Source organism: Petromyzon marinus, chromosome 52 (assembly GCF_048934315.1).
Source record: "Petromyzon marinus isolate PM22_M1 ecotype Great Lakes invasive population chromosome 52, UKy_Petmar_22M1.pri1.0, whole genome shotgun sequence".
NCBI classification, from domain to species: Eukaryota; Metazoa; Chordata; class Hyperoartia; order Petromyzontiformes; family Petromyzontidae; genus Petromyzon; species Petromyzon marinus.
Genome location: NC_133718.1, coordinates 2,212,701 through 2,238,238, shown reverse-complemented (window position 1 = coordinate 2,238,238; position 25,538 = coordinate 2,212,701). Strand labels below are relative to the sequence as shown.

Here is a 25,538-nt window from a genome sequence, read left to right as displayed (position 1 = left end):
ATGAAGCTGGTTGTTATTACTGGCGAAACGTCGTACTCAGATTGTAAATGTTGTGGCTTTGCTCCCCAACACACCGGTGTGCTGTACTCGTCACGAATTGGCATTGACAAACCTTACGAATTGGCTGTGTCGGGTGGTGGCGGGTTTAACGACACACATTTACGCGATGTAACCCAAAAAAACTCTTATGGTTGAGTAGTTTTGTTGTTGTTGCCTGCTCACCAGCTCGGGGCGTATGGGGGAAGGGGGTGGCACTTGGTTGGGGTTGGCCCATGGGACGATGGGGCTCAGGGTGAGGACTCACGGCGAGCGAGGTGACGCCTCGAACCACGGCTTGTTGACTTACGACATCTAACGCCTCGAAATTGCAACTGCAATTGCTGCCGAGGCAATCACCGATCCGCCAAATCGCATTGTTGGCCCGGAACGCCGGTGTTTCAGCACCGCAGAGGAAGCGTTCTTCACTCATTTTCGCCGATACCACGTAGTCCGTTGCACGAGGGCCTCCACTCCATTAGACACCTTTGGGGGTTTGACAGCAGGCCGATGATGATGGTGATGATGGGGCGGTGTTGTCACTCTTTGTGTTTTGTGTGTGGGGGGGGGGCACGAAAGGCCACCAGGGGCCGCCAGTGGTCCGCGGGACTTGGAATGAAGAACGCTGCCGTACAGGGTGGTCCAGATGTCTTGTGACCCCCCCCCCCAATTGACCCCGACAATTTTCGGCCAATTACAGTCCTATAACGTTTACAATTCTACACTTGCGTATGGCAGCAGGAGCTAAATGCCATGAGCCGGGAGGTTGGGGGCTATTCACGCCTGTAATTCAGCACTGTGGAGGCAGCGGGAGTTGGTGGGTCACACAAATGCCGTGAAACTCCCTTCCCGTGTGCGTCGAGGTGCCATAACCCTGGCTCGCCACGAGAATGCAGTACAGCAAGTTGACTAATCGCGATCTGTATGAATCTTGTGAAAGGGCCAACGCAGAAGATCCCCTGGTTTTGACCTTCCACGAAGCACGGGGTCCACCCTAAACCGCATTCGCACAAACATTGGCAGACGCGGATACCCGATGCACGAATGAAAAATGAAAAACTCTCCGGTTAGTGTGCGACTTTGGGCATCCAAAACACACCGTACGACGATCCACAAATACGAAGGAGACATCACAGCGATGATGCACTACTCCGCTACTCCTGACGCGGTTGTCTGGCTTGACCACCTGAATGTGAAATGGTAGTTGTTGCTGTGTATCTACATCAGCATCCGTACGAAAGAAGGAGAAGATCTGTTCGGGGAGTGGAGCGTTGCACCCTTGCGCGCGTGGGTTCTCTCCGTGTGCTCCGGTTTCCTCCCGCTTGTATCACCAAAGCGACTCATCATTAATTGGCTGAAAACAATTTCAAAAACAAAACAAAAAACCCAACGCGGCAGGACCCTCCTGGAAACGTGCTCTACGACTCAAAGTGTAACTTTCCCGGGTAAATAAGTACATTTCCCACTTACAAAATGTCGAAGTCTGGCTAGCGAGAGAGTTCGTGCCGTTTTGTTCTTCTCCCGTTGAAGGAGCGCAGACCACGGTCGTTGACTGTACGGTCCGTGGTTTGGTTTGCATGGTTTGCGGGTCATGGGTAGTTATATCCCATACTTCACCACGCTGGTTGGGGTGGGCTGGTGAAGCCAGATGAGGGCAGACGCGGGAGCATAGTACAGTACAGTACAGCGGAATCATGGATTTTGCTGCACTTCCCTCTACCAGCTAGAACCCCCAGCACTATCCAGGTTCAAAATCCCTGCTTAGCTTCCGAGATTTGATGAGATTGGGCGTGGTTTGGCCGACGTTGAGCTCAAGAATCGACACTAGCTATAATTCATCTCGCTAATTCATCTCAATATTTAATCTCGAAATTCACAAATTTTCTGTTAATTCCCCAACCACTTGAAATGCCATCGCTTCAAAACGATGTTCCGGCTACTCTCGCATCTAAATAACAATTTGATGCTAAACTGTCCATTATTTATACACTCACTTTCAGTTACATTTGCCACAAGGCCGTAGCCATGGAGTCAACATTGGTGGGGGAGCAAATATTCCAGAGAGTCTGGGGGTCCTGCCATATCCTGCCTAAAATATTAATAAATTCACTAACACATAGGATGGACTTTATTTTTTACAATAATGTCTAATAGTGTATTGTATTTACATTGCTCTGTTTTTTCTTCTGTTTTACCTTTTCTTGTTTCATTGTATGTAACGGCAGAGATTAGGGATTAATAAAGTACAACCATAACCACAATCATATAAACAGATATCTATTTTATAGCAATATATTGGGGGGACATTTTGAGCATATTTGAATTTTGTGGGGGGTGTGTCCCCCAATATATATTATAATTACGGCCTGGATTTGACATATAGAGTCCCTGTCAGGTTACATAATAGTGCAATAGTCACTCTATATAGGTTTAATGTTTCTGTAATTTAATCGTATTTGTACTATTATCCGTTAAATATATATATATACCCCAGCTGACTCACGCTCCAGGGAATGTATTATTAAACACCGATTTATATTTGTGCAAAATTTTCGATTTCCCTCGTAATTAAGTTATTTTTGTACTGATTTCTGTTCGCTTCATCCCTGTGCGGTACTTTATTGCTTTTTGCAATTTTAGTGAGACCCGCGTCAACTCTTGCGAATTAGCCTCTAATTCTGGTATCCGGCGTTTCTTGACATTAAACTTCGATTTTAAGCGGCTTTTGGCGAACCATCGAACAAATATGGTGGTCACCGCGTCGCGCGCTTCAAGACGCGTTTCCGCGGCCGTCTGGAACGCTCTTCCGTCCGATGTTAAGGAAGCCACGGGCAGCTATGCACTTTTGAATCTAAATTGAAAACTCATTTCCACACACGGCCGATTATCACGGTTGGCTACGTACGGTGGCGAAAGAAGTTCAACATGCGGTACAATACGAACGTGGAACGTTGGGCCAACGTTGGCCCGACGCTTCGTTGTAACCACATGCTAACGTTTGCATTATTACCACACCTGTCAACCCATAGCGTTTACCCTTATTCTTGTGCAGGGAAATATAATTTTGAGCTCCATACGACGTACAGCCGTTTCAATACGGGCAAAAATAAATAAATTGTTTGTCTATTTGTTTGTGTGTCTCCCTTGTGATGATGGGACTTTGTAGGATTAACGTTGAGATTTAAAAGGGCACGGGGTGACCAACAAGATCTGAATTGGTCTGTAATAAGGTAGGGCACTGATCAGGGGTGAACAGGTTTGTAGTAAATTTTGATTTAAAGCTTTCGTGACTGCAGTAATTCATATTCTTAGTTTTTTCTCTTCAACGTGACTTTACCGAAAAAACTAAGAATATAGGTTTGTAGTAGTGAGTGTAATCGTGTTGATTGCGTATTTGTTTGTGTTTCTCCCTTGTGATGGGACTTTGTAGGATGAACGTTAAGATTTTAAAGGGCACGGGGTGACCAACAAGGTCTGAATTGGTCTGTAATAAGGTCGGGCACTGACCAGGGGTTGACAGCTGTGGGTTACGGTCTGTACTTTGACGACTCAACAAGCCACGTGGACTTGGTAGGGGGTAGGGGTGGGGGGGACCCAGCTGGCACTTTACGACCCGGCACGCACAGACATATAAACCTCTTTACGACACAAACGATCACCACTTCACGACCCCCCCACCCTCTCCCGCACCGTGCTTTACGGTAAGCGCCGGCCAAACTCGTTGCTGGCCCGCGATGTCGGGCGGTCGCCTGCACATCAATTTCGTGCGACTTCTCGCAAGGTGCGAGTCGCTGGTCGCGGACAACAGAGCTCACGACTGGCGCCTCGACAAGGTGAGAGGCGTATGCCCCATGACTCTCCCTTAACAATATATATGTCTTAAATAAAAAAAAAATCCGCCGCGGGAGAGCTTTCGTCCACATACAGGCCCGAGGCGACGCACGGGGCTCGCCTAGAATTTGGCCGGGGATGGGCGCGGGTCGCCCGGCGGGAGTGGAGCAGCTGAGGTGCCCCCCCCCCCCCCCCTGGTTGTGGAGTTCCATGTCAGGGCTTGATCGCGATGTTACCAAGTCAGGCGACTTTCTCCTTGAAGGCTGCCAATGAGAGAGTGGACGCGTGTGTCTCACCGTCTCTGTCGCGCTGTCTTTTATTTGTCTGCCAGGCGATGTTCTCACCGATGTGTCCGAGTGTGTCTGTGTTTTTTTAAATGATTATTATTAAATATTTGTATCGACGTGTTCAGCTCTGTACCTCTTAATAAGATGTTTAACTTGTAACGCGCACGGTATTTGTTCACACTCGAGGAGAGAGAGAGAGAGCACGACTGTTGAGACGCGACGAGGCGCCACATGGCAGCTCTGCGCTTCTGCGGCCGTCTGGAATGTTCCAGCTTCCGATACTCGGGACGCCACGGAAGCTATGCACTTTTAAGTCGTCATCTAGATTGACAACTCGTGCCTTACAGAACTGCTTTTTGCGTTTAGTTTGTTCTTCCCCACGCACCTCCGATTAGCACGGTTGGCTTAATGTACGGTGCGAAAGAAGTTCAACAAACATAGGTGGTGAGCCGGCGCCAGCAATTGCACCAAGCTCTGCAGCCCTTTGTATGTGAAGGTGTGTTTGGCCACTGATGAGTATTCACGCCTGTTGGACTAAACGCGCGTGCAAGGATATTGTGTGATTCGCATTCCTGCCACAACTCCTTATCAGTGCCTTACCTTATTAGAGAACCAAGTGAGACCTTATTGGTCACCCCGTGCCCTTGTACATCTCAACGTTCATCCTACAAAGTCCCATCACAAGGGAGACGCACAAACAAATAGACGAAACACAAAAAAATGTATCCCGTATTGAAGCGTCCGTATGCCGTATGTACCTGAGAACTCAATTTCCCTGTACAAGAATAAGGGTAAACCTTATGGGTTAACTGGTGTGGATTCACTAACTACCCGATGTAACAATGTCAAGACAGCTCTATCCACATGTGTGTGTGTTGTTTAATCGTCTGTTTTCGTGTCTGTCTATGTATCTACGAATCTCTGTAACATTTTCTTTGTCGCTATACGTTATCCTGTCTCGGTGTTTTAGTTACGTCTAACCAGGAGTCGGTAATCGGGATAACCGGATATCCGGCTGCTGCAAAATGCTGCAGGCTGCCACCTTGTGCTGCCCTGCAGACTGTCACCTTGTGCTACCCTGCAGGCTGCCACCTCGTGCTGCCCTGCAGGCTGCCACCTTGTGCTGCTGCCCTGCAGGCTGCCACCTTGTGTGCTGCCCTGCAGGCTGCCACCTCGTGCTGCCCTGCAGGCTGCCACCTCGTGCTGCCCTGCAGGCTGCCACCTTGTGTGCTGCCCTGCAGGCTGCCACGTTGTGTGCTGCCCTGCAGGCTGCCACCTTGTGTGCTGCCCTGCAGGCTGCCACCTTGTGCTGCCCTGCAGGCTGCCACCTCGTGCTGCCCTGCAGGCTGCCACCTCGTGCTGCCCTGCAGGCTGCCACCTCGTGCTGCCCTGCAGGCTGCCACCTTGTGTGCTGCCCTGCAGGCTGTCACCTTGTGTGCTGCCCTGCAGGCTGTCACCTTGTGTGCTGCCCTGCAGGCTGTCACCTTGTGTGCTGCCCTGCAGGCTGCCACCTTGTGCTGCCCTGCAGGCTGCCACCTTGTGTGCTGCCCTGCAGGCTGTCACCTTGTGTGCTGCCCTGCAGGCTGTCACCTTGTGTGCTGCCCTGCAGGCTGCCACCTTGTGCTGCCCTGCAGGCTGCCACCTTGTGCTGCCCTGCAGGCTGCCACCTTGTGTGCTGCCCTGCAGGCTGCTTGAGCGGCAGCCTTTCGAACTTATCGAACTTATCAGCCACATCAGCGGCTCCGACCTATTAATAAAACTCCGCGTTCAAATCCAATAAAATTTATTTTATACATTTGTGGCGCCCATTGGAAAACATAAAACTGAGATATCTCAGAATATTGAAGTCGCCCCCCCAAGTCAAAATCCTGGCTCCGCCCCTGCGTCTAACGTGCTCTCCCTTGGCTGATGTTTCGTTTCGCGCTGCCCATGCATTGAGTGTCAGCGCGTCTCCGGGATCTTTCTTCTTAGCTCACTCCTTCCTCGCGACACGCATGTTATAATTGGACCTAAAGTATTATGAATTTGCACAGTGAAATACTTTTTTAATTGATGCGTATATAAAGAAAAGCCATTTGGTGATACGCACAAGTTGGAACCGCTGGGGTCCTCATGAGGCTGCAAGGGAACTTGTAATGCCACAGTAATTCGTAAGAACTCATTACGCTGTGTTATTCATGCATTAGTCTGTTGTGTTTGAACGTGTGGAAAATACAATTTGTGTAGTACAGTGGTACCTCGGAAATCGAACGCCCCAGAACTCGAACAATTCGCTGTTCGAACACTGTTTTGGAACGAATTAAGTTCGATCAACAAGCTACCACTGTACTTAATATTGTATTTATTTTAGTTAATACTTTGTTTTATGTCCTAGTACATTGGAGCATTACAAGATCAACTAGCTGAATTGAAAAGGCAAGCGAGGTATGGTTTTACGAGAATTTCATTTATTCAAATGACTGTAAATTTAAAGCTTTCAACTAAAATAAATAAATTTTTGTTTCAAGTTTGTTGATTGTAAAAGTGATCTAAACAAGACTTAATACTGTCGTTAAAATAGACTAACTTTTATTGTTTTTTATCAGCAGTGAACACATTATGTAGATAACGTGCGAATATATATCAGTATAAGGTAGGACATTTGCGAGGTCAAATACTACGCTTACATTCTTCTAACTCACAGCCACAACTTGCTTTGCATTCTTTTTTTTACTTTATAGATTTATAAAAAAATGTTTTAATGATGTGACAGCGCTTTGTGTTGCATTATTTGTGCCAGAAGGGCACCACATTTTATCCAAAACTGAATTGACTTCACTTTTTTTCTGTAGCAAACCATCTCCAGAATTGCTGAAGGAATACACAACCAAAGTGGAGTTCCTAAAAGGACTTTTGCTGGCAGAAAAGCTGGTAGGTGAAAATGAACTACCGCGTTTCTACATTTAAAAATGTACACTTTAAGGCAGTATAGAGTACTACAAAGACGAGCCATTTCCTGATATGCCACCCATTGTATACATATTGACACATTTTTCACATTTCTCACATTAACATCATGCTAATCTCTCACATTAACATAGCCACGTCCGTGCCCTCATTGAGGAGGCCGCTCTCCTCCTATCTTACAGTTACATGCTAATTTCTCACATTCACATCATGCTAATCTCTCACATTAACATCGCTAGCCCCGGCCACTTCTTTATGACCCTTTGGCTACACCCATTTCAAACCTTTTAGAAGTCTGCCTCAGCAGCAGACCAAGGCTTTCCCACCTGATGACGGACACTTGTGTTGCGCCTGAAACGTGATTTTATTTTATTTTATACCTACGTGACTTTACCGAAAGAACCAAAGAGTATTGACGAATCTGTTTAGTTTTGAGTATGAAGACAATTTTTATGCTTTTTCACACTTATATTCCAGTTGTATTTTTAAGCTTCAAATCACGAGACAAAACACATTTCCAGTCGGAACCCGACAGTCAGCATCGCATCACCCTCTGTCATAGAATGGCTCCAGATGTCGCAAACACTTCTCATGAGGTCACTTTAACAGGCTTACTTATCCACACCATGGGAGGAACTTTAAACATCCTGCAAAGGTTCATCGTACGTCAATCAAATTTAATTCTCAGAGCTGGAGTTTAGCCAATTTTAAGTGAAAAAACAAATGTGTTCTGTTCATTATAAATGTTTTTGGGTTAGATCGCGTTATTTAAAAATGTGTCGTAACCCTCCACCACCCGACAAAGCCAATCGGCAAAAAAAGTGTCACGTTGACAAAAGACAAAATAGTTCACTACTTTAGCCCACCGGTGTGTTGTAAGAGTGAATCCACAACATTTACAGTTTTTGAGTACGACGTTTCGCTGGTAATTACATCCAGCATCATCGGGCAATTCGCCAGAATGGTGAAGCCCTCGCTTGCTCCCGGTCTTAAATAGAGCAGCAGGGTAACGTCACCATTTAACTCATTCAGGTGCAGTGATTTGAGGCGGAGGGAGGGGTATTGTAATTATCTAATCGATTGGTAATCAGTCAATGGTTATGATTAGTAATGAGTTGTAGATTAGTGTTCTGTTCTCTGGCGCAGTGAGATCAACTCGTTCTACTTGAAAGCTCAGTTTTACTACAGGGGGCTGATTACCCGGATTCGAACCCAGCATCTCAACAGCTGCTGGCTCAATCCTCTTGACTCCGAAGCCACCCACCCACCCACCCACCCTAGCCACCACCTTCCAGTGTGTGTGCGCGCTTGTGACTATGCAAAAGCTTTCTGAGCAGCATGGCCCGACCTTTTGTGGCTTTGTATTCCTTATTCACAGCCAACAGCATCTGAGAAGGCTTTGGCAGCACAGTTGCTAGCTCCAGGACGCACGCCCACCACGCCCAATGAAGTTACGCCGACCAGCAAGACTGCTCATCTGCAGGCCAGCGCTCGCTATCATGGGGAGATGCGTGACGAACTGCTGGGATGCACCGTGAGTATTTTTGTTGCCGTTTCTAAAGTTGGATAGCGTTCACCGCGACACAGTGCTCGACAGTAGATCACTGACGGAGTAATACGAACACGAGAACAGCGGTTCTCGCCCTGTGGCGCGCGCAGGCCGTTGTTGCTCTTCCACCCGCAAGGCCATGGGAAGTGGTCCGCGGAACTGTTTGAGTTGCTAAGATTTTCAGCAGTTTTTACTTGAGAACAATGTTGTTTGTGAATTGTGGCCCACGAATAATGTTTTGAGTGAGGATTGCCAGAGGTCCGCGGGTACAGAAAGGTTCGGCAACCACTTTTTACGAGTGTCTTGAACCTTCACTCGGATTCCTAGTAAGCATTTTGCCTCCAGTGATGCCAAATCAGGATCTATTATGGAACATTTCCGACAAATATTGCGTGCGATGAGTTGTTGAAAAAACACATTGTTTAAATTTTACTTTGCAGGATTTTTTGGAGGTAATACACGGTTGTGCAGATGTAGCTCGCCGACGCGTTTCCCGGCTGTTGCCGCATGTTGTCCAGCGTGATGTCCGACGTTTCGCTCCACGTCCTGGAAGTTTTTTTTTGGTTTTAAGCCATTTAATTCCTTGAAAACGCACCCAACGTCGGACATCGTGCAACAAAACGCAACACAATACAAGCGGAACAACCCAGAACGCTTCAAAGAACTGCTTGTAGGTTTGACCTTCCTGGGATTCTCAAGAGGTGTGAATTATGAGCTTAACTTGTGAAATGAACGTTAACATTTCGCAAGGTTGTCTTGCAACACATTTTAATGGCAACTCAATTTACATTGTTTCATCGGCAGCCTACTCTCTACGTGCCTTACGCGGTACAGAATTACTGTTTTGAGCATTTTGCAGCATTTCTTGGCTGAATTTGTAACATAAATTAGATCATTCAGAGAGACAGAATAGCAATAACATCTATCAATTAAGTTTTTAGAAGAAGAAAGCAATGAACCCTGTGGTCTACTAAAGTGATTATTTTTTTCCAATCCTTTTTTCTTTAGACCCACGAGTTTGGAAATGGTAAGTGGAAATGTGTAAATAACTACGCACATTTGATTAATAACAGTCGCAAACATAATGAGGTTTATTTTTTTCATACTTAAAACCCTGCACAGTTTTTAATTGATGTTTGTTTTCGTTTAGGAGTGAGGAAACGAACGTGAGTATATATTTTGCTCCCCTCCGAACATTGCTCGTTAAAAATGTAACCGCCAGTTTTTTTTCCATCTCTTTAAATAGATATAAATGCGCCAGGCTATTAAGGCTACACGACGATCTTCGCAGTGCAGATTTGGACTTGTTAATCGTGATTGTATTGTTCCTACTAAGAATGAACGCATTTAGTTTTCTCACTTCTTATACATGCACAGTTGGAGCTAAATGCCAGGGACTAACGATGCAATATTGTGCGATGCAGTGCTGGAAGGGCGACGGATAATCAGCCGGCAGACATCGACGCGGTGTTGCAGCATCACAACAACATGCAAGAGAAGCTCGCGGATGAGATGCTGCTTCTTGCACGCAACCTCAAGAACACGTCGCTTATTGCCCACAACATCATCCAGCAAGACAACAAGGTATACGGTAGAGTGCCTGGAAATACGTGTGCTCTGGGAGATAGCAGTTTTAAACATTCCGCTTTGTTGAAATGACGATAACGTGTACCGCTAGTTCCGTTTAATTTTTCCGTCAAAAATCACGTTACTTTATCGTGAAGCATTTTGGGTAAATGTTTTTAAAAATAATTTGTTGTCTTCGCAAGCATCAACGTGACGAGGAATTATTTAACAATTCGCCTCTGCTTTGGGCGCACTGCCGGGTGGTGATGGCTATGCACGTGACATGTAATCCAGCACCGTGTGGAGGCAGCAGCGAGGGTCGGTGGATCACACAAACGTGAAACACCCGTGCCGTACCCTGGCTCGCCAGGAGAAGGTGGTGCAGCGGCATTGTGGTCTCACCCGTTGCATCGGAATGAGATGGCGTTGCCCGCTCGCACGTGTGTGGGTTTTCTCCAGTCGCTCCGGTTTCCTCGCACCGGCTCACCACCCTGGCTGCCTTGACTGTGCTTTCTTACGCCTCTTGAGTCATTATCTCTCTTGGCGAGTGAGCAAATACTGCCCGGCGTGTTACAATTTTCTTTATTACTATAATGATTCAAACCTCCTTTTGGAACACGGTGATGGCAAGGCTCTGTAAGACTGTCCGAGATCGGTCATGTAAGTCTCCTCGCCATCACGCCGGCAATTCCGACACTGGCTCGTATCTCTCAACCTCCACGCCCCCCCCCCCTTCCCCCCCTTACGCCGCCCCCCTCTGCGTCTTCGCCTCCAGACGATGACGCAGTCGCTCAAGATGGCGGACGTCAACTACGAGAAGCTTAAGGTGGAGTCCGAGCGTCTGGAGCAGCACACGAAGCGTGCTGCCAACTGGTGGATATGGATCATGCTGGTGGTCGTCTGCTTCATCTTCATCACGATGATCCTCTTCATACGAATCTTCCCCAAGCCCAGATAACGCGGCCAAAAGAGGCCCCGTGAGGAGGCCGCTCGCCAGAGTACCACCACAGCCTGCGCCCGAAACATTCTGTTTGCAAGTCGGCCCAGCACAGGACCCGTTAAGTTACGCTTCCAACAACAGCAGTGAGCTATGAAAACATGAACTCGCCTCCCCCCCCCACCCCCACCTCAAGTTCCAAAGGGAATCTCAAATAATAGTAAACTGAACCTGTTTCCGTTTCAAAGTGATTATCTACTCCAATACGCATTGAGGTATTGTGTTTTCCCCATCTACAGCTCTGAGTCAGTGGTGAAAATTCTGCTTTCCTAATGGGGGGGGGGGGGGGCGGCTAGTCCCGTGTTCTTCATTGCAAGGCCCGCAGGTCACTGGCGGCCCCTGGTGGCCTTTAGTGCGACCCCTGACGTGCCCCTCCCCCCCCCAGCAATACACAACACGTGACACAACACCCTTCACAGGCGGTGTGGTGGCCCTCCCACTCACGCTGCCTTATCAGCGAAAGTGTGGCCCCCCCCCCGCCCCCCTCTGAAAATTGGTGAAGAAAACACTGGGCTCGTCGATCCATAGGAACAACCACTGTTGACTTCCTCACGAAGTGGTACTAATGTTATCGACCCCAATGGGATGATGGGCCAAGTCTCAACCCCCAACCAGGATTTGAAATCCAGACCTTTTGGATTGCGAGCCGCTCTACTACCGAGCTTGATGCTGAATATTGTTTGGGTTTTGTGATAATGCTTCGATGCTTTAACATCAGTTATTAAAATCAAGACGTATGCATCAAGTTGCGTGTGCAAAAACCAGTGTTTTTTGAGTCCTGTTCATGTACAGTAAATGTTTAATATTCGCGGGGTGGTGGGAATACTTTCCTGGAGAACGGCGAAAATATTAAATCTGCGAAATAATAATACTTGAAGCGTGTGGGGAAATTAGGGTAAGGAGGCATAAATATATGTTACGATTAAAACCATGTGAACTATATTCTTAGTTTTTTCGGTAAAGTCACGTTGAAGAGAAACAACAAAATAACAAAATATATATAAAACAATAAAAATTCTCACGACGTTTCGACCATAACTCAAACGGTCATCATCAGGTGTGACACACCTGATGATGACCGTTTGTGACACACCTGATGATGACCGTTTGAGTTATGGTCGAAACGTCGTGAGAATTTTTATTGTTTTATATATATTTTGTTATTTTGTTGTTTCTCTTCAACGTGACTTTACCGAAAAAACTAAGAATATGAATTACTGCAGTCACGAAAGCTTTAAATCATGTGAACTATGTTTATATCATCATTTAACACATTGTAGAGTATTGTGTCATTTAACTTGCCAACAACAATAATGATGCACGCCAACATTTAAAAGTACAGATATAAATAAAAGTGAAAGAAAGCACTCGCGTCTACCGTCAACGGTGCGGCAGACAGAGGCGGACGAGGGAGAGCGTCGCATAGGCACCGTGGTGGCGAGATGTTAACTACCTCGCCCGGTGTACAGTAGGTCGTGGGTTCAACCCTGACACTTGACGCCTGCTGTATATTTGCAGTTTGCCTGTCTCTCTCCCCGTGGGGGTCATGTAGGGTTTTCCCCTCGACATTTAGGATAAACATCACGCGTTTGGAGTATTCGGCTGCAGCTGTACATTTCCACGTAAGAAGCCGCTTTGTTGACCCATTCATTTGTGGCAAGGTCGGCTTCTGGAAAAGTGATATAGCTTCAGCGAGCATTTCCTGGTAAAATAAAAAAATTAAGTTTATAGTTTAGTTTTTACTTTTGCCGTCTCACAATCTACACCGCTCCCATGTGCCACAACTTGTCAGGAGCGTGCTACGAACGCGAACATTAAAAATACAACCCCATAAATGTCAAATAGCACTCTTAACATTTCCGCGAATGTGCAAAACCGCGATAAAATACCCCCGGCGAATATTAAGGGATTGCTATTCAACGATGAGCAGTTGCAATCATTTCTTAAACATCGCAGCATCTCAAAGCGGCTCGTGTTGATATGGGGAAATACAAAACGCATTGGAGCAAAACGCGCAGCAGAGATACCGAAGACGGATTAAGATGCAAATAATATAATAACTTGCGTTGATCCCCCCCCTCCCCCCGTGCCCAATATTATCCATTAAATATGTTGCCTTAACTTTCGGGAACACTATATCACCCCTAATGCTGTGCGTGTGTCTACCCAAACATTTAAAGTTGTATTTCGAAAAATTGCATGTTGAATGTAGAAAGCAGATTAAGAAAATCCTTAGTCCCAAATTGTCATGATTCGAGCAGTTTATGCATGTTCTACTCGTTACATCATTTTCGTCATACTCGTAAAAATCACTTGACAATATTGCACATGTAGATATTATTTAACTCGTTATTGGCGGCGGCGGCGACGACGACGATAACATCGCCTAAGTTTTGTGCTGTGTCGGTGTGGATGTGCTCTCCTAAAAACGTGTCAATTTAAAATTGCCTGCGTAGCGTCTGCGTGTTGTCTAGATCTTCTAAAAGCGTTCTATTTCATGAATCGCTGTAAAAACTGAACACCTTTTAAAGATCCATGAGGTTTTTTTTGGGTTAGATTGCGCAAATGTATAAATGTGTCATTAAACCCGCCACCACCCGACACAGCCAATTAGTAAGGTTTGTCACGTAAACAAAACGTGGCCAATTCGTCACTAGTACAGCACGCCGGTGTGTTGGAGAGCCAAGCCACAATATTTACAATCTGAGTACGACGTTTCGCCAGTAATTACTACTAGCTTCATCAGGCGACAGCCAGATTTTACTAATTTGCTGTGTCAGGTGGTGGCGGGTTAAACGACACATACGATCTAACCCAACATTTTTTTTTATTATAGATATTGGTCGCGAAAGGTTACGTGTTAAAGCTTTTAAAGATGTCCACGAATAGCAGTGCATTTTAGCATTTTTGAGACAGGAAGTTGAGCTCTTCACTTAATTTTTGACATCGGGTCAAAACTGCACGTGCAATAATATGTTGTTAGTTTTTGTTGTTGCGATGTACATACAAAGTGTTGGAATTGAAATTCACACTTGCAACCAAACACTGCAAGGAAAATTTACATTTCGGTGAGTGAAAATTTCGGTAAATTTAAAATGAAAATTTTTGGTGATGGTAATCGTACCACGCGTGAAGTATTGCTCCAAAACAGTCGACAATCGCATGTCTAGAGCCAATTCTGAATATCTCGTTTCAAGAAACTCTTACTATAAAGTTACTTTCCAGCCCTGTATCGATCCACTGCTGGATGAAGACCCCCCCCCCCCCCCCCACACTGTTGATCGTGGGCATGCTGGTGGTTCGTGCGGGTTGATGAAGGGGTCAATCGATCAATATTTATTTGACGTGCCAATATCGCATCTCGATAAAGTAGGCATAGGTGCATATTACAGGAGAATGGTACACGGGGCATCGAGCAACAGGAATGAGAATAAACTCCTTTAACAAAAGTTATTTTTTTCAAACGGTTTTTATTAACAACTTCGTTTAACTCACGGTCGAGAAGTACGTCAGTGATGCGGCACGTGCTCCCACATCAACGCTTACTTGAATTAATTGGTTATTTTATACATGAATCTTCAAAGTACAACTTTTGTTTGTGTGGAGTGGGGGTGCCCGTAACTCGTTGACACGGAGCGTGCGCGCCTGAGACGCGTGGCGCCTGCTTCTTGGGCGAGGCGATTCGAAAGTTCTGGGGCCTGCGGCGTTTTTGACCTACACAAATATATAAATAGTAAGGCGTCCATACAAAATTGTAAATTGCTTTAAAGTCGCGAATTTAATTGATTAATTGATGCCGACTTTGATACAGGCATGCATTGTCACCGGATCTGAGTACGTGTTTGCAAAATGTGGAATTTATTGGACAACGGGAAGTGGACGAAATGTTGATTACAGGATTTGACCACGACAAACAGAGGAATCAAGTTCAGGTAAACCGTTGAAAAAAAAACCCCGTCACAACCTCGGCGGCTAACACCGACTGAGCATGTACAGTGAGGGAAAAAAGTATTTGATCCCCTGCTGATTTTGTACGTTTGCCCACTGACAAAGAAATTATCAGTCTATAATTTTAATGGTAGGTTTATTTGAACAGTGAGAGGCAGAATAGCAACAAATAAATCCATAAAAACGCATGTCAAAAATGTTATAAATTGATTTGCATTTTAATGAGGTAAATAAGTATTTGACCCCCTCTCAATAAGAAAGATTTCTGGCTCCCAGGTGTATTTTATACAGGTAACGAGCTGAGATTAGGAGCACACTCTTAAAGGGAGTGCTCCTAATCTTAGCTTGTTACCTGTATAAAAGACACCTGTCCACAGAAGCAGTCAATCAGATTCCAAACTCTGCACCATGGCCAAGACCAAAGAGCTCTCCAAGGATGTCAGGGACAAGATTGTAGACCTACACAAGGCTGAATGGGCTACAAGACCATTGCCAAGCAGCTTGGTGAGAAGGTGACAACAGTTGGTGCGATTATTCGCAAATGGAAGAAACACGAAACAACTGTCAATCTCGCTCGGCCTGGGGCTCCATGCAAGATCTCACCTCGTGGAGTTGCATTGATCATGAGAACGGTGAGGAATCAGCCCAGAACTACACGGGAGGCTCTTGTCAAAGATCTCAAGGCAGCTGGGACCATAGTCACCAAGAAAACAATTGGTAACACTACGCCGTGAAGGACTGAAATCCTGCAGTGCGCGCAAGGTCCCCCTGCTCAAGAAAGCACATACATGCCCGTCTGAAGTTTGCCAATAAACATCTGAATGATTCAGAGGACAACTGGGTCAAAGTGTTGTGGTCAGATGAGACCAAAATGGAGCTCTTTGGCATCAACTCAACTCGCCGTGTTTGGAGGAGGAGGAATGCTGCCTATGACCCCAAGAACACCATCCCCACCGTCAAACATGGAGGTGGAAACATGCTTTGGGGGTGTTTTTCTGCTAAGGGGACGATGGACGGGGCCATGTACCGTCACATCTTGGGTGAGAACTTCCTTCCCTCAGCCAGGGCATTGAAAATGGGTCGTGGATGGGTATTCCAGCATGACAATGACCAAAAACACGGCCAAGGCAACAAAGGAGTGGCTCAAGAAGAAGCACATTAAGGTCCTGGAGTGGCCTAGCCAGTCTCCAGACCTTAATCCCATATAAAATCTGTGGAGGGAGCTGAAGGTTCGAGTTGCTAAACGTCAGCCTCGAAACCTTAATGACTTGGAGAAGATCTGCAAAGAGGAGTGGGACAATCCCTCCTGAGATGTGTGCAAACCTGGTGGCCAACTACAAGAAACGTCTGACCTCTGTGATTGCCAACAAGGGGTTTGCCACCAAGTACTAAGTCGTGTTTTGCAGAGGGGTCAAATACTTATTTCCCTCATTAAAATGCAGATCAATTTATAACATTTTGACATGCGTTTTTCTGGATTTTTGTGTTATTCTGTCTCTCACTGTTCAAATAAACCTACCATTAAAATTATAGACTGATAATTTCTTTGTCAGTGGGCAAACGTACAAAATCAGCAGGGGATCAAATACGTTTTTTCCTCACTGTATGTATGTATATGTTGAACTTTGTTCGCGCCGTATGTGGCTCAACAAAAAAGCCTTTCTAAAAAAAAAATCGTTTTCAATCTCGATTTAAAAGTGAAGCGCGCAGAGCTCCAGTGGATTCCGAATATCGGCAGGAAGAGCGGTGATGACCGCGGTGCCCAGGACCGGTTCGGATATCAGCTCGCCAACTGGTAAATCTAAGGCAGGTTGCAGGGTTCATAGTGTGTTGCATGAGCCCTGTAAGCATGAGATGCCACGTGTATTTTGTTTTACAAATGAAATGTTGAATATAATGTTGCGTCTTTCGGTTCACTGGCCTCTAGGTTTAATAAAATACTTAACCTACCATTTGTGGTTTTCGGTGTACCAACGGGCAAGCAGTGAAATTGACACAACCGAGTGACCGATTTAGGCCTAAATATGACTCATCAGTCGAGTCCTGGCATCGATGTTCAACAGCTGTACACTCTCCGCTTGACCACCTGAATCTGAAACTAGTTGTTGTTGCTCTACATCTACAGCAGCCTCTTGCTATCTGCCTCCCAAGAGCTTCATACATGCTGCAGAGGGCTTATTGCCTCCTGAGTTCAAAATACATTGGTTCAAGCCCCGGGTTAGATTATATTTAAAATATGAAATTGACTCTCGGTCATATGTACCGTACCAAGACTCGTACAGAGACGGCCTCGCGTAGCTCAGTTGGGATCTGTAGTCTGGGAGCCTAGGTTCAAATCCAGCTACAAAGTATTGCCTCGTCGTCTGCTCGGAAACCCGCGTTATAACGGGATGGCACAATCTGCGTCGTGAAAAAGTGTTCCCTTCGAGGAGAACCGCGTTGTGTGAGTATGCGTTCAATGAGAACTTATATATATTTTAACATTTAAAGCATTTATATTGATTTGAAGCTTCCGTGACTGGTTCTTTCGGTAAAGTCACGTAGTTAGAAATACAATAAAATAGTCTACAAAACTGAGTTGTACCTGCGGTCGCAGTTACATTGGGTAAACGAAACGTCGTCTCGGACCGTGTTCGCGAGCACAAGGCAGATCTGAAACACGGCAGAACCAATTCCTCTGCCGTGGCTGACCATTGTTATAACGCTGTGGGCTCGCATGATATTGTTTTTTTCCGAGACCAAGGTGCTTTGCAAACCTTCGGACTACTATCAAAGTTTTGTTCATGAAGCCATCCAGATATATAAACATAGACATAACTTCAACCGAGAAGATGGATACAAATTGAGCAATCATTGGAAGGATGTTATTAACCAGGTAAATCCATAACTGTTTATGGGTGTTCCATCATATCTGCCGGGTACTAGTCCATTTTTCCGAGTTAATTTCCCCCCACATCCCCAGCGTTCCCAGCCTCCCACTTCCAGCCCCGTCCACTCCCCCCCCCCCCCGCCCAGCTTCACGTCCTCCCCCTAGCGCTCACGCAGCGCCCCCCCCCCCTCTCTCCCTCCCCCCTTGCTCCTTCCCCCTTTCTTACCTATATAACCTCTTGACACGGCAGCTCTCTCGCCTGCTGCATTGGCATTGTAGCTGCATTGGCATTGTTGCTACATTGGCATTGCTGCTGCATTGGCATTGCTGCTACATTGACATTGTTGCTGCATTGGCATTGCTGCTGCATTGGCATTGTTGCTGCATTGGCATTGTTGCTGCATTGGCATTGCTGCTACATTGGCATTGTTGCTACATTGACATTGTTGCTGCATTGGCATTGTTGCTGCATTGGCATTGTTGCTGCATTGACGTTGTTGCTACATTGGCATTGTTGCTACATTGGCATTGTTGCTGCATTGGCATCGCTGCTACATTGGCATTGTTGCTTCATTGTCATTGTTGCTACATTGGCATTGTTGCTTCATTGTCATTGTTGCTACATTGGCATTGTTGCTGCATTCGCACTCGTGCACCGCCCATGCTCCTGGTGCTGTTGATGCACTTGGGCTACGCCCATCCCCAAACCTTTATAAACAGTTTGCCTTGAGAGGCTGACTCCTTTGCCTGATGACGACTGCTTGTGTTGCGATCGAAACGTCGTGATTTGTTTTATTTGATTTCTAACTACGTGACTTTACCGAAAGAACCAAAGAGTACATATTCATATTTTTACACTTACACAAATATACTAAATATGGTAAGAATTAAGCATATATCGATGTTTTATTGTGTTAACATGCAACATACATTTTAAAAACATGTAACTGCACAACTGTGACATGACCAGAACATTTACTAAAACTAAACTTTTACCAGGTAAGGCCCACTTAGCTGTATCGCTATTTTGCAGAAGCGACCTGGCCACAAATGATAGCTCAGCGAAGTGGCTTATCATCATCACGTGGGCATTCACAGCAGCCAAATGACTCTCAACGCATGTTGATTCGAAATTTGGAGGGAAAACCCCAGAGAGCCTGGAGAAGTATCCACCCACAACCACGGGGAGAACATGCAAGTTCCAAATATACAGGCGGCAGGGGTTGGGATTGAACCCACGAGCTCCTGTATACCAGGCGAAGGAGCTGACATTTCTTAGCCACCGTGACGCATTTGTTTGGAGACGATGGTGGAGGCACTCCACTTGGAGAGAGATGGTGGTCTAGAGATGAGGAGGTGAAGCAGAGGAGACAAAAGTAAATCGGGAAAAATAGTGAGGGCTTCACCATTCTGGCGAATTTCCCGATGATGCTGAATGTAATTACCAGCGAAACGTCGTACTCAAAAACTGTAAATGTTGTGGATTCACTCTTCAACACACCGGTGGGCTAAAGTAGTGAACTATTTTGTCTTTTGTCAACGTGACACTTTTTTTTGCTAATTGGCTGTGTCGGGTGGTGGAGGGTTACGACACATTTATAAACAACGCGATCTAACCCAAAAACCTTTATTATGAATATTGGTCGCGAAAGCCTCCTACGTGTTAGTATAGAAATATATTTTATTGTTTCCCTTCTACGTGACTTACCGAAAGAACCAAGAATATAATTCCCAAACGATTTATTATACTATTTATTGCCACTAGAGGGCGCAGTTGCACTTAAATCTCAACATGTGACCAACTTCCTTCAAAGCAAAAATAATGCGTACCATTGGCGACGTTTCGGGCAGTGGACCCATTCTTCATGGCACATCAAAAAAGAGTTGTGTTGATGATTTCGTTTTGTTTATTTGTACTCGTGTACGACTGCCGACGCAGCAGCAGCATCACCAAAATAAATAAAACAGAAACATTGTCCGGGTCGTTTTTTGATCAGGGGGACAACCGCTCGACTTCACATGTGCTTCATTAGATCCTTTGCCAGTACCAAAATATAATAATAGGGGTTTTCCCCTTTTTTCTGGCAACAAAACTGAAACCTTTTTTACAAGGATTCATGTCTGCATTAACTACAATACCTGCAGTCAAAATGCAAACAAAAACACACTATGATAATATGATGCATTGTCCTTGAAACTGATTGGTCCACACCAAGGGACGGCTTTCTTTTGAGCCTCGACCCAATTGGTGTTCGACCAGATGACGCCAAAAGGCGTCATCTGGTCGAGCAGCATCACCCAAAAGGCGTCATCTGGTCGAGCACCAATTGGGTCGAGGCTCAAAAGAAAGCCGTCCCTTGGTGTGGACCAATCAGTTTCAAGGACAATGCATCATATTATCATAGTATGTTTTTTGTTTGCATTTTGACTGCAGGTATTGTGGTTAATGCAGTAACATGAATCCTCGTAAAAAGGTTTCAGTTTTGTTGCCAGAAAAAGGGGAAAAACCCTATTATTTCACACGTGCTGTTTGAGCTGCTCCCTTGTTCGCGTCCGCGAGGTCCACTCCTGAGCACACCAAATACGACAGTGTCCGGTGCACTCCGAATAAAAAGATTCCCCGGTAAAGTAAACTAGCTGGCGATGCTGCTGCTGCTGCGTTGACAGTCGTGCACACAAGTGCAAACAACACACAAAACAACATTAAACTCCCAACTCGTCTTTAATGTGTATCGATCCTTCGCCCGCAGTGTGTCCGTGAGTCCTGGGTGCCACGTGTTCACACTCAGGCCGTAAGTGTCTCGTGCCGATGGTGCTCCACTCATCTTTTACCCCCCCTCCCTGCTCACAGAGAGATGGATTTTGTGTACAGGTACTGTAGTGAGTGTGCAGGCGACGGCCAATTATCCCATGAGCTCATCAGACCAGACTGTGTCATGTGTCGGTGCAACCTCAGGTGGCAGCACAAATTTCGAAAGTTTACAATTTCTCAATGTGGCCAACAATAGTGAATGATTGCGAGAACCAATTGAAATGAGTGGGGAACCAAACCATTGACTCTTTTTAGCCACACTACAGGTAATATTGGGGGGGGGGGGGCTGCTGCATATGTTATAAGGGGGCCCTAAATAAAAAAAAGCATAAACATTAAACCACACATTTTTAACTTGCATAGTAAAATAATTGTATTTTTTCATTTGCTATACAGCCAAATACGACAAATCGCTAACCGTAAACAACCATACTCTTTGGTTCTTTCGGTAAAGTCACGTGGGTATAAAATAAAATAAACAGCGACGTTTCGATCGCAACACAAGCGATCGTCCTCAGGCGGAAAAACAAATAATCCAGCAGTGGAACTGCCTGAACTAGCGAGAGAGCAGCTACAACAAGGCTATTTATAAATATATAGTACTATACTGAAGGCAGTATAGTACTATAGTAATAGGGCAAGTACAGATTCACTGAACCGGAATTGATCACTTTAAAGCATTTAGCGCGGGGCCCTTGAAAGTGCGGGGCACGTAGCTACTACATGTGTAGCTACTTTTGCTACGAGGATAATCCGGCACTGCTGTTGTCGTAAACCAGATGAGTTTCCGGGATCTGACAAGATCTGGCTCGTGATTTGTGATTCGGTCATCACAAATCACGAGCCAGGGCAGAATTTGGTGCCACAAAGTGCGGGGAAACGTTTGCGGACATCACTTTATTTATACGGCCAACAAAAATGAATTTACGTGGGATAGCGTTTGCAACGTCAGAGAGGTTATCCGGTCATTACAATTCACTCATTACAAAATCCTAACGAGATATTGCAGTAAACAGCTGTCGGGTGGCGTGAGACCAATCGTCACAACTGAAGTGCACCGAGTAATCAGTTTGATTTTGTTTTCCTTCATAGCCACTGAGAAGATCTCAACAAATGCGAATTGTTTTCCTTCAGAACAGATTCGTGGGTCAAATTGCTGTCCCTTGCATCACGAAAAAGCCATCAAAGCGCCGGAGGATGATAAGAGTATCTCTACACACCCCGACTGATAACCCTCCGAGGTTGTGAACGTTATCCCCATGTAAATTAACTTTTTGTTGGCCACATAAACAATGCGGTTACCACTATGAGCACCTCCTTTGCCAGTAGCAAGATATAGTAATAGGTTTTTCCCCTTTTATCTGGCACAAAAACTGACACCTTTATTCTCAATACTCTGATAGTGCGCTGTTTTTGAGTTGTACGCCTTTTGGCGTCATCTGGTCCAACACCAGTGGAGACTAGGCTCTAAGAAAAGCCGTCTCGGGTGTGGACCAATCAAATTCAAGGACAGTGCATATTATTATCAGAGTTGTCTCTTTTTGTTTGCATTTTTGACTGCTTGTGTTGTGGTTATTGCAAACATGATGCCTTGAATAAATGTGTCAGTTTTTTGTGACAGATAAAAGGGGAAAAACCTATTACTATATCTTGCTACTGGCAAAGGAGGTGCTCAGTGTAAATGCTCACCCCGAGCTCTCAATACTCTGATAGTGCGCTGTTTTTGAATTGTACGCCTTTTGGCGTCAGCTGGTCCAACACCAGTGGAGACTAGGCTCTAAGAAAAGCCGTATCGGGTGTGGACCAATCAAATTCAAGGACAGTGCATATCATTATCAGAGTTGTTTCTTTTTGTTTGCATTTTGACTGCTTGTGTTGTGGTTATTGCAAACATGATGCCTTGTATAAAGGTGTCAGTTTTTGTGCCAGATAAAAGGGGAAAAACCTATTACAATGCGGTTACCATATTCTTGGTTCTTTCGGTAAAGTCACGTTGAAGGGAAACAATAAAATAATAAAATATATATAAAAAATAAAATTCTCACGACGTTTCGACTGCAACACAAGCAGTCATCATCAGGTGTGAAAACCAACGCCACTTCTTTCAAATGTTCTTGCCAGTGGTTTTCACACCTGATGATGACTGCTTGTGTTGTAGTCGAAACGTCGCGAGAATTAAATTGTTTTATATATATTTTATTATTTTATTGTTTCCCTTCAACGTGACTTTACCGAAAGAACCAAGAATATGAATCACTTCAGTCACGAAAGCTTTAAATCAAAATTTAAATGCGGTTACCCACAAACGTCTTCCCCACACTCCGTTGGACTGCGCCAATTTCTGCCATGGCTCCACCAATTTTTGCCCTGCATCGTGACGCTCCCAATCGTCAAACTTTTTTTTAACACCGAGGGGACGAGGCGGCAAGAGGCCACGTGTTCGCTTAAGCGTCCGTTGCAAATGTTTCGCATTCACGTTTTAAGGGCTTCTGGTTTTGGCGAACAAAGCTTTTCATCACGAAATTCGCATTTAAGGATGGTGAAATAATGGAGGACGTTGGGGATCATCATCCACTGTTGAAGGCACCCCCAAGCAACGGACATTCACAATAATCCTGCGACGTAAATAATCCACCCGGCACACGCGCTCGCGCCGATGTCATGGGCTCCAATCTCCTCGCTGCAATGCTCTCAGACGGATTCCACTTCTTGGCCGCCACCGTTATCATTCCTGGCCATAATCGGCCACCAATCCCTTCCAAACGAGACATCCTGGCCCAAGCCCGTTGACGTTTGTTCGGTTTGAAATATGTAAAAAAAAAAACCTGCGTATGCCCTCTTATCCACGCGTTCCGTCTCTCAAGTGTAATTCCAAGCGCGCGTATCTCCACGCTTGTGTGGACATTTCAGTTTGTGTTCCTCGACTGTCCGTTCTTTCTGAAGCTCGTGTCATAGCAAGATAATACTATTTGTGCATTGACTGAAACGTCAGCGAGACTAATCGAAGCTACATTTGAAGAGGTTTTTTTTAAATTTTATTTCAAAATGCAGAATACACATAGATGACCAGACTAGGCAAATCGTTTTAGCCCTTGGCATGTCACTTTCAGAAACAATCACGAGCAATTTAAAGACCACGCTTTAAAATGCGCATCTCGTGGTGTCAAGGAGCTTATGCACAGCAATGAAAAACGACAAACTAAACCCATTTTTATTTCACCAGGTAAGGCCCACTGAGCTACGTCGCTCGTTTTCACAAGCGACCTGGCCACAAATGAAAGCTCAACGAAGCGGCTAATCATTGCGTGGGAATTTATAGCAGCCAAATGCTCTAAACGCACGTTGATTCTAAATGTGGAGGAGAAAATCTGGAGGACCTGGAGAAAAATCCTAAGCCACCACGGGGAGAACATGCAAACTCCAAATAAACAGGCGTCAGGATCGGGATCGAACCCACGACCTCCTGTATACCAGGCGAGGTAGTTAACATCTCGCCACCGTGGCCACCTTGAGTCATTAAATGAGTCATTGAATGGCTCAATGTACCCAGCATATTGCTTTCGTACAGAAGACGTTTCATTCTCCAGCGTAGGATTACAGGCAGACACACCGAGCAACACTGCTTAATTTACGCAGGCGGGGGGCTTTCAGAATTGTACAGAAAAATCCATACCAAAATGTTTGCTCATCTGCATATGAGACCGCTTTGGCTACATGTATATAACAGATTATAAAAAAGAAGACAATTGGCTGGCTTAGATTGTGCAGCGATATGAAGACCTAAAGTATGATATAGTAGATTAGGTTTTCTAAAGAAAAAGCTCTTTACAGAGAAGTGGAATGTCAAACATGATATGCATTATTTTGGTTCAGCAATTAAAAACACATCTAAATTAGTCCCTGCTGACCATTGATACCCCACAAAGTATCAGATCATTTGGTTTTTCCCCTACCTTCAGCTGCCAGTTAATATTTAAACAAAATAATTAAATACCCCCGTACAAAACATGAAATGGATGCAAGCACAACGGAAATGTGTAGAGAGATGGCATATTTTAAAAGTTGACGGCTTAAATTATAGATTTTCTACGAACAGTCTATGGCAAATAATGGGTTTCGCACTCGACAGCTTTGTAAAAACTCAACATCTTACAACCTTTCTGGTTTGTAGCGCATAACTGTTCTGTTGATAGTGCACAAAACATTTCACTTGTTGGCCAGACATCACCGTGTATTTGCACCCCCTGCTTGTCAAAAATATGGAATAGTATTATGAAAATTACGAATTTTGTTTTGCACTAAAACAATAACAATATAAAACCAAATATCACCGGATCAATGGCAGCAAATAAGTTTTTGGCCCCAGCTATAGGCGACGAAGATCCCCACCCCGAGCCACGTGTGATGGGGGGCCCCACCTCCCTCCCCCCACCCTGAGAAGGCTGAGACGTCTCAGAGGTCGTGGATCTCCCTGATGGTCTGCTCCAGCGCCCTCTGGATGCTGACGTTTTGCTCTTGCGCGTGTTCCAGCTTGTCTGCACGCACGCACGCACACGTGGGGACGGACCACACACAAACCGGCTCAGCCACAGAGACGGGTCGCAAGCCAGGCCCGCCGGACGTGCCCATGGGGGCGGCAGTTCAAAGGGCAAATGCCCGGGTGGGCCGGTCCATTCCTGAAGGCCGGTGGGGGCCGG

General features: G+C 45.5%; 2 protein-coding genes across 2 annotated transcripts in view; one reads left to right on the top strand and one right to left on the bottom strand.

The window, feature by feature from the left end:
- Positions 1–3,689: 3,689 nt before the first annotated feature.
- USE1 (unconventional SNARE in the ER 1) lies at positions 3,690–11,315 on the top strand. The gene is made up of 8 exons (XM_032973871.2): positions 3,690–3,869; positions 6,529–6,578; positions 6,986–7,064; positions 8,479–8,634; positions 9,658–9,676; positions 9,800–9,815; positions 10,074–10,233; positions 10,991–11,315. The coding sequence occupies exons 1-8, from the start codon at positions 3,771–3,773 to the stop codon at positions 11,171–11,173; spliced, it is 762 nt and encodes a 253-aa protein (XP_032829762.2). The 5' UTR covers positions 3,690–3,770; the 3' UTR covers positions 11,174–11,315.
- Positions 11,316–24,782: 13,467 nt separating this feature from the next.
- LOC116953557 (tropomyosin alpha-1 chain) overlaps positions 24,783–25,538 on the bottom strand; it is a 40,284-nt gene continuing 39,528 nt past the window's right edge. The window contains exon 9 of the mRNA XM_032973864.2: positions 24,783–25,376. Coding sequence (XP_032829755.1) covers positions 25,294–25,376 — 83 coding nt within the window. The 3' untranslated portion in view covers positions 24,783–25,293. The remainder of the gene's footprint in view (positions 25,377–25,538) is intronic.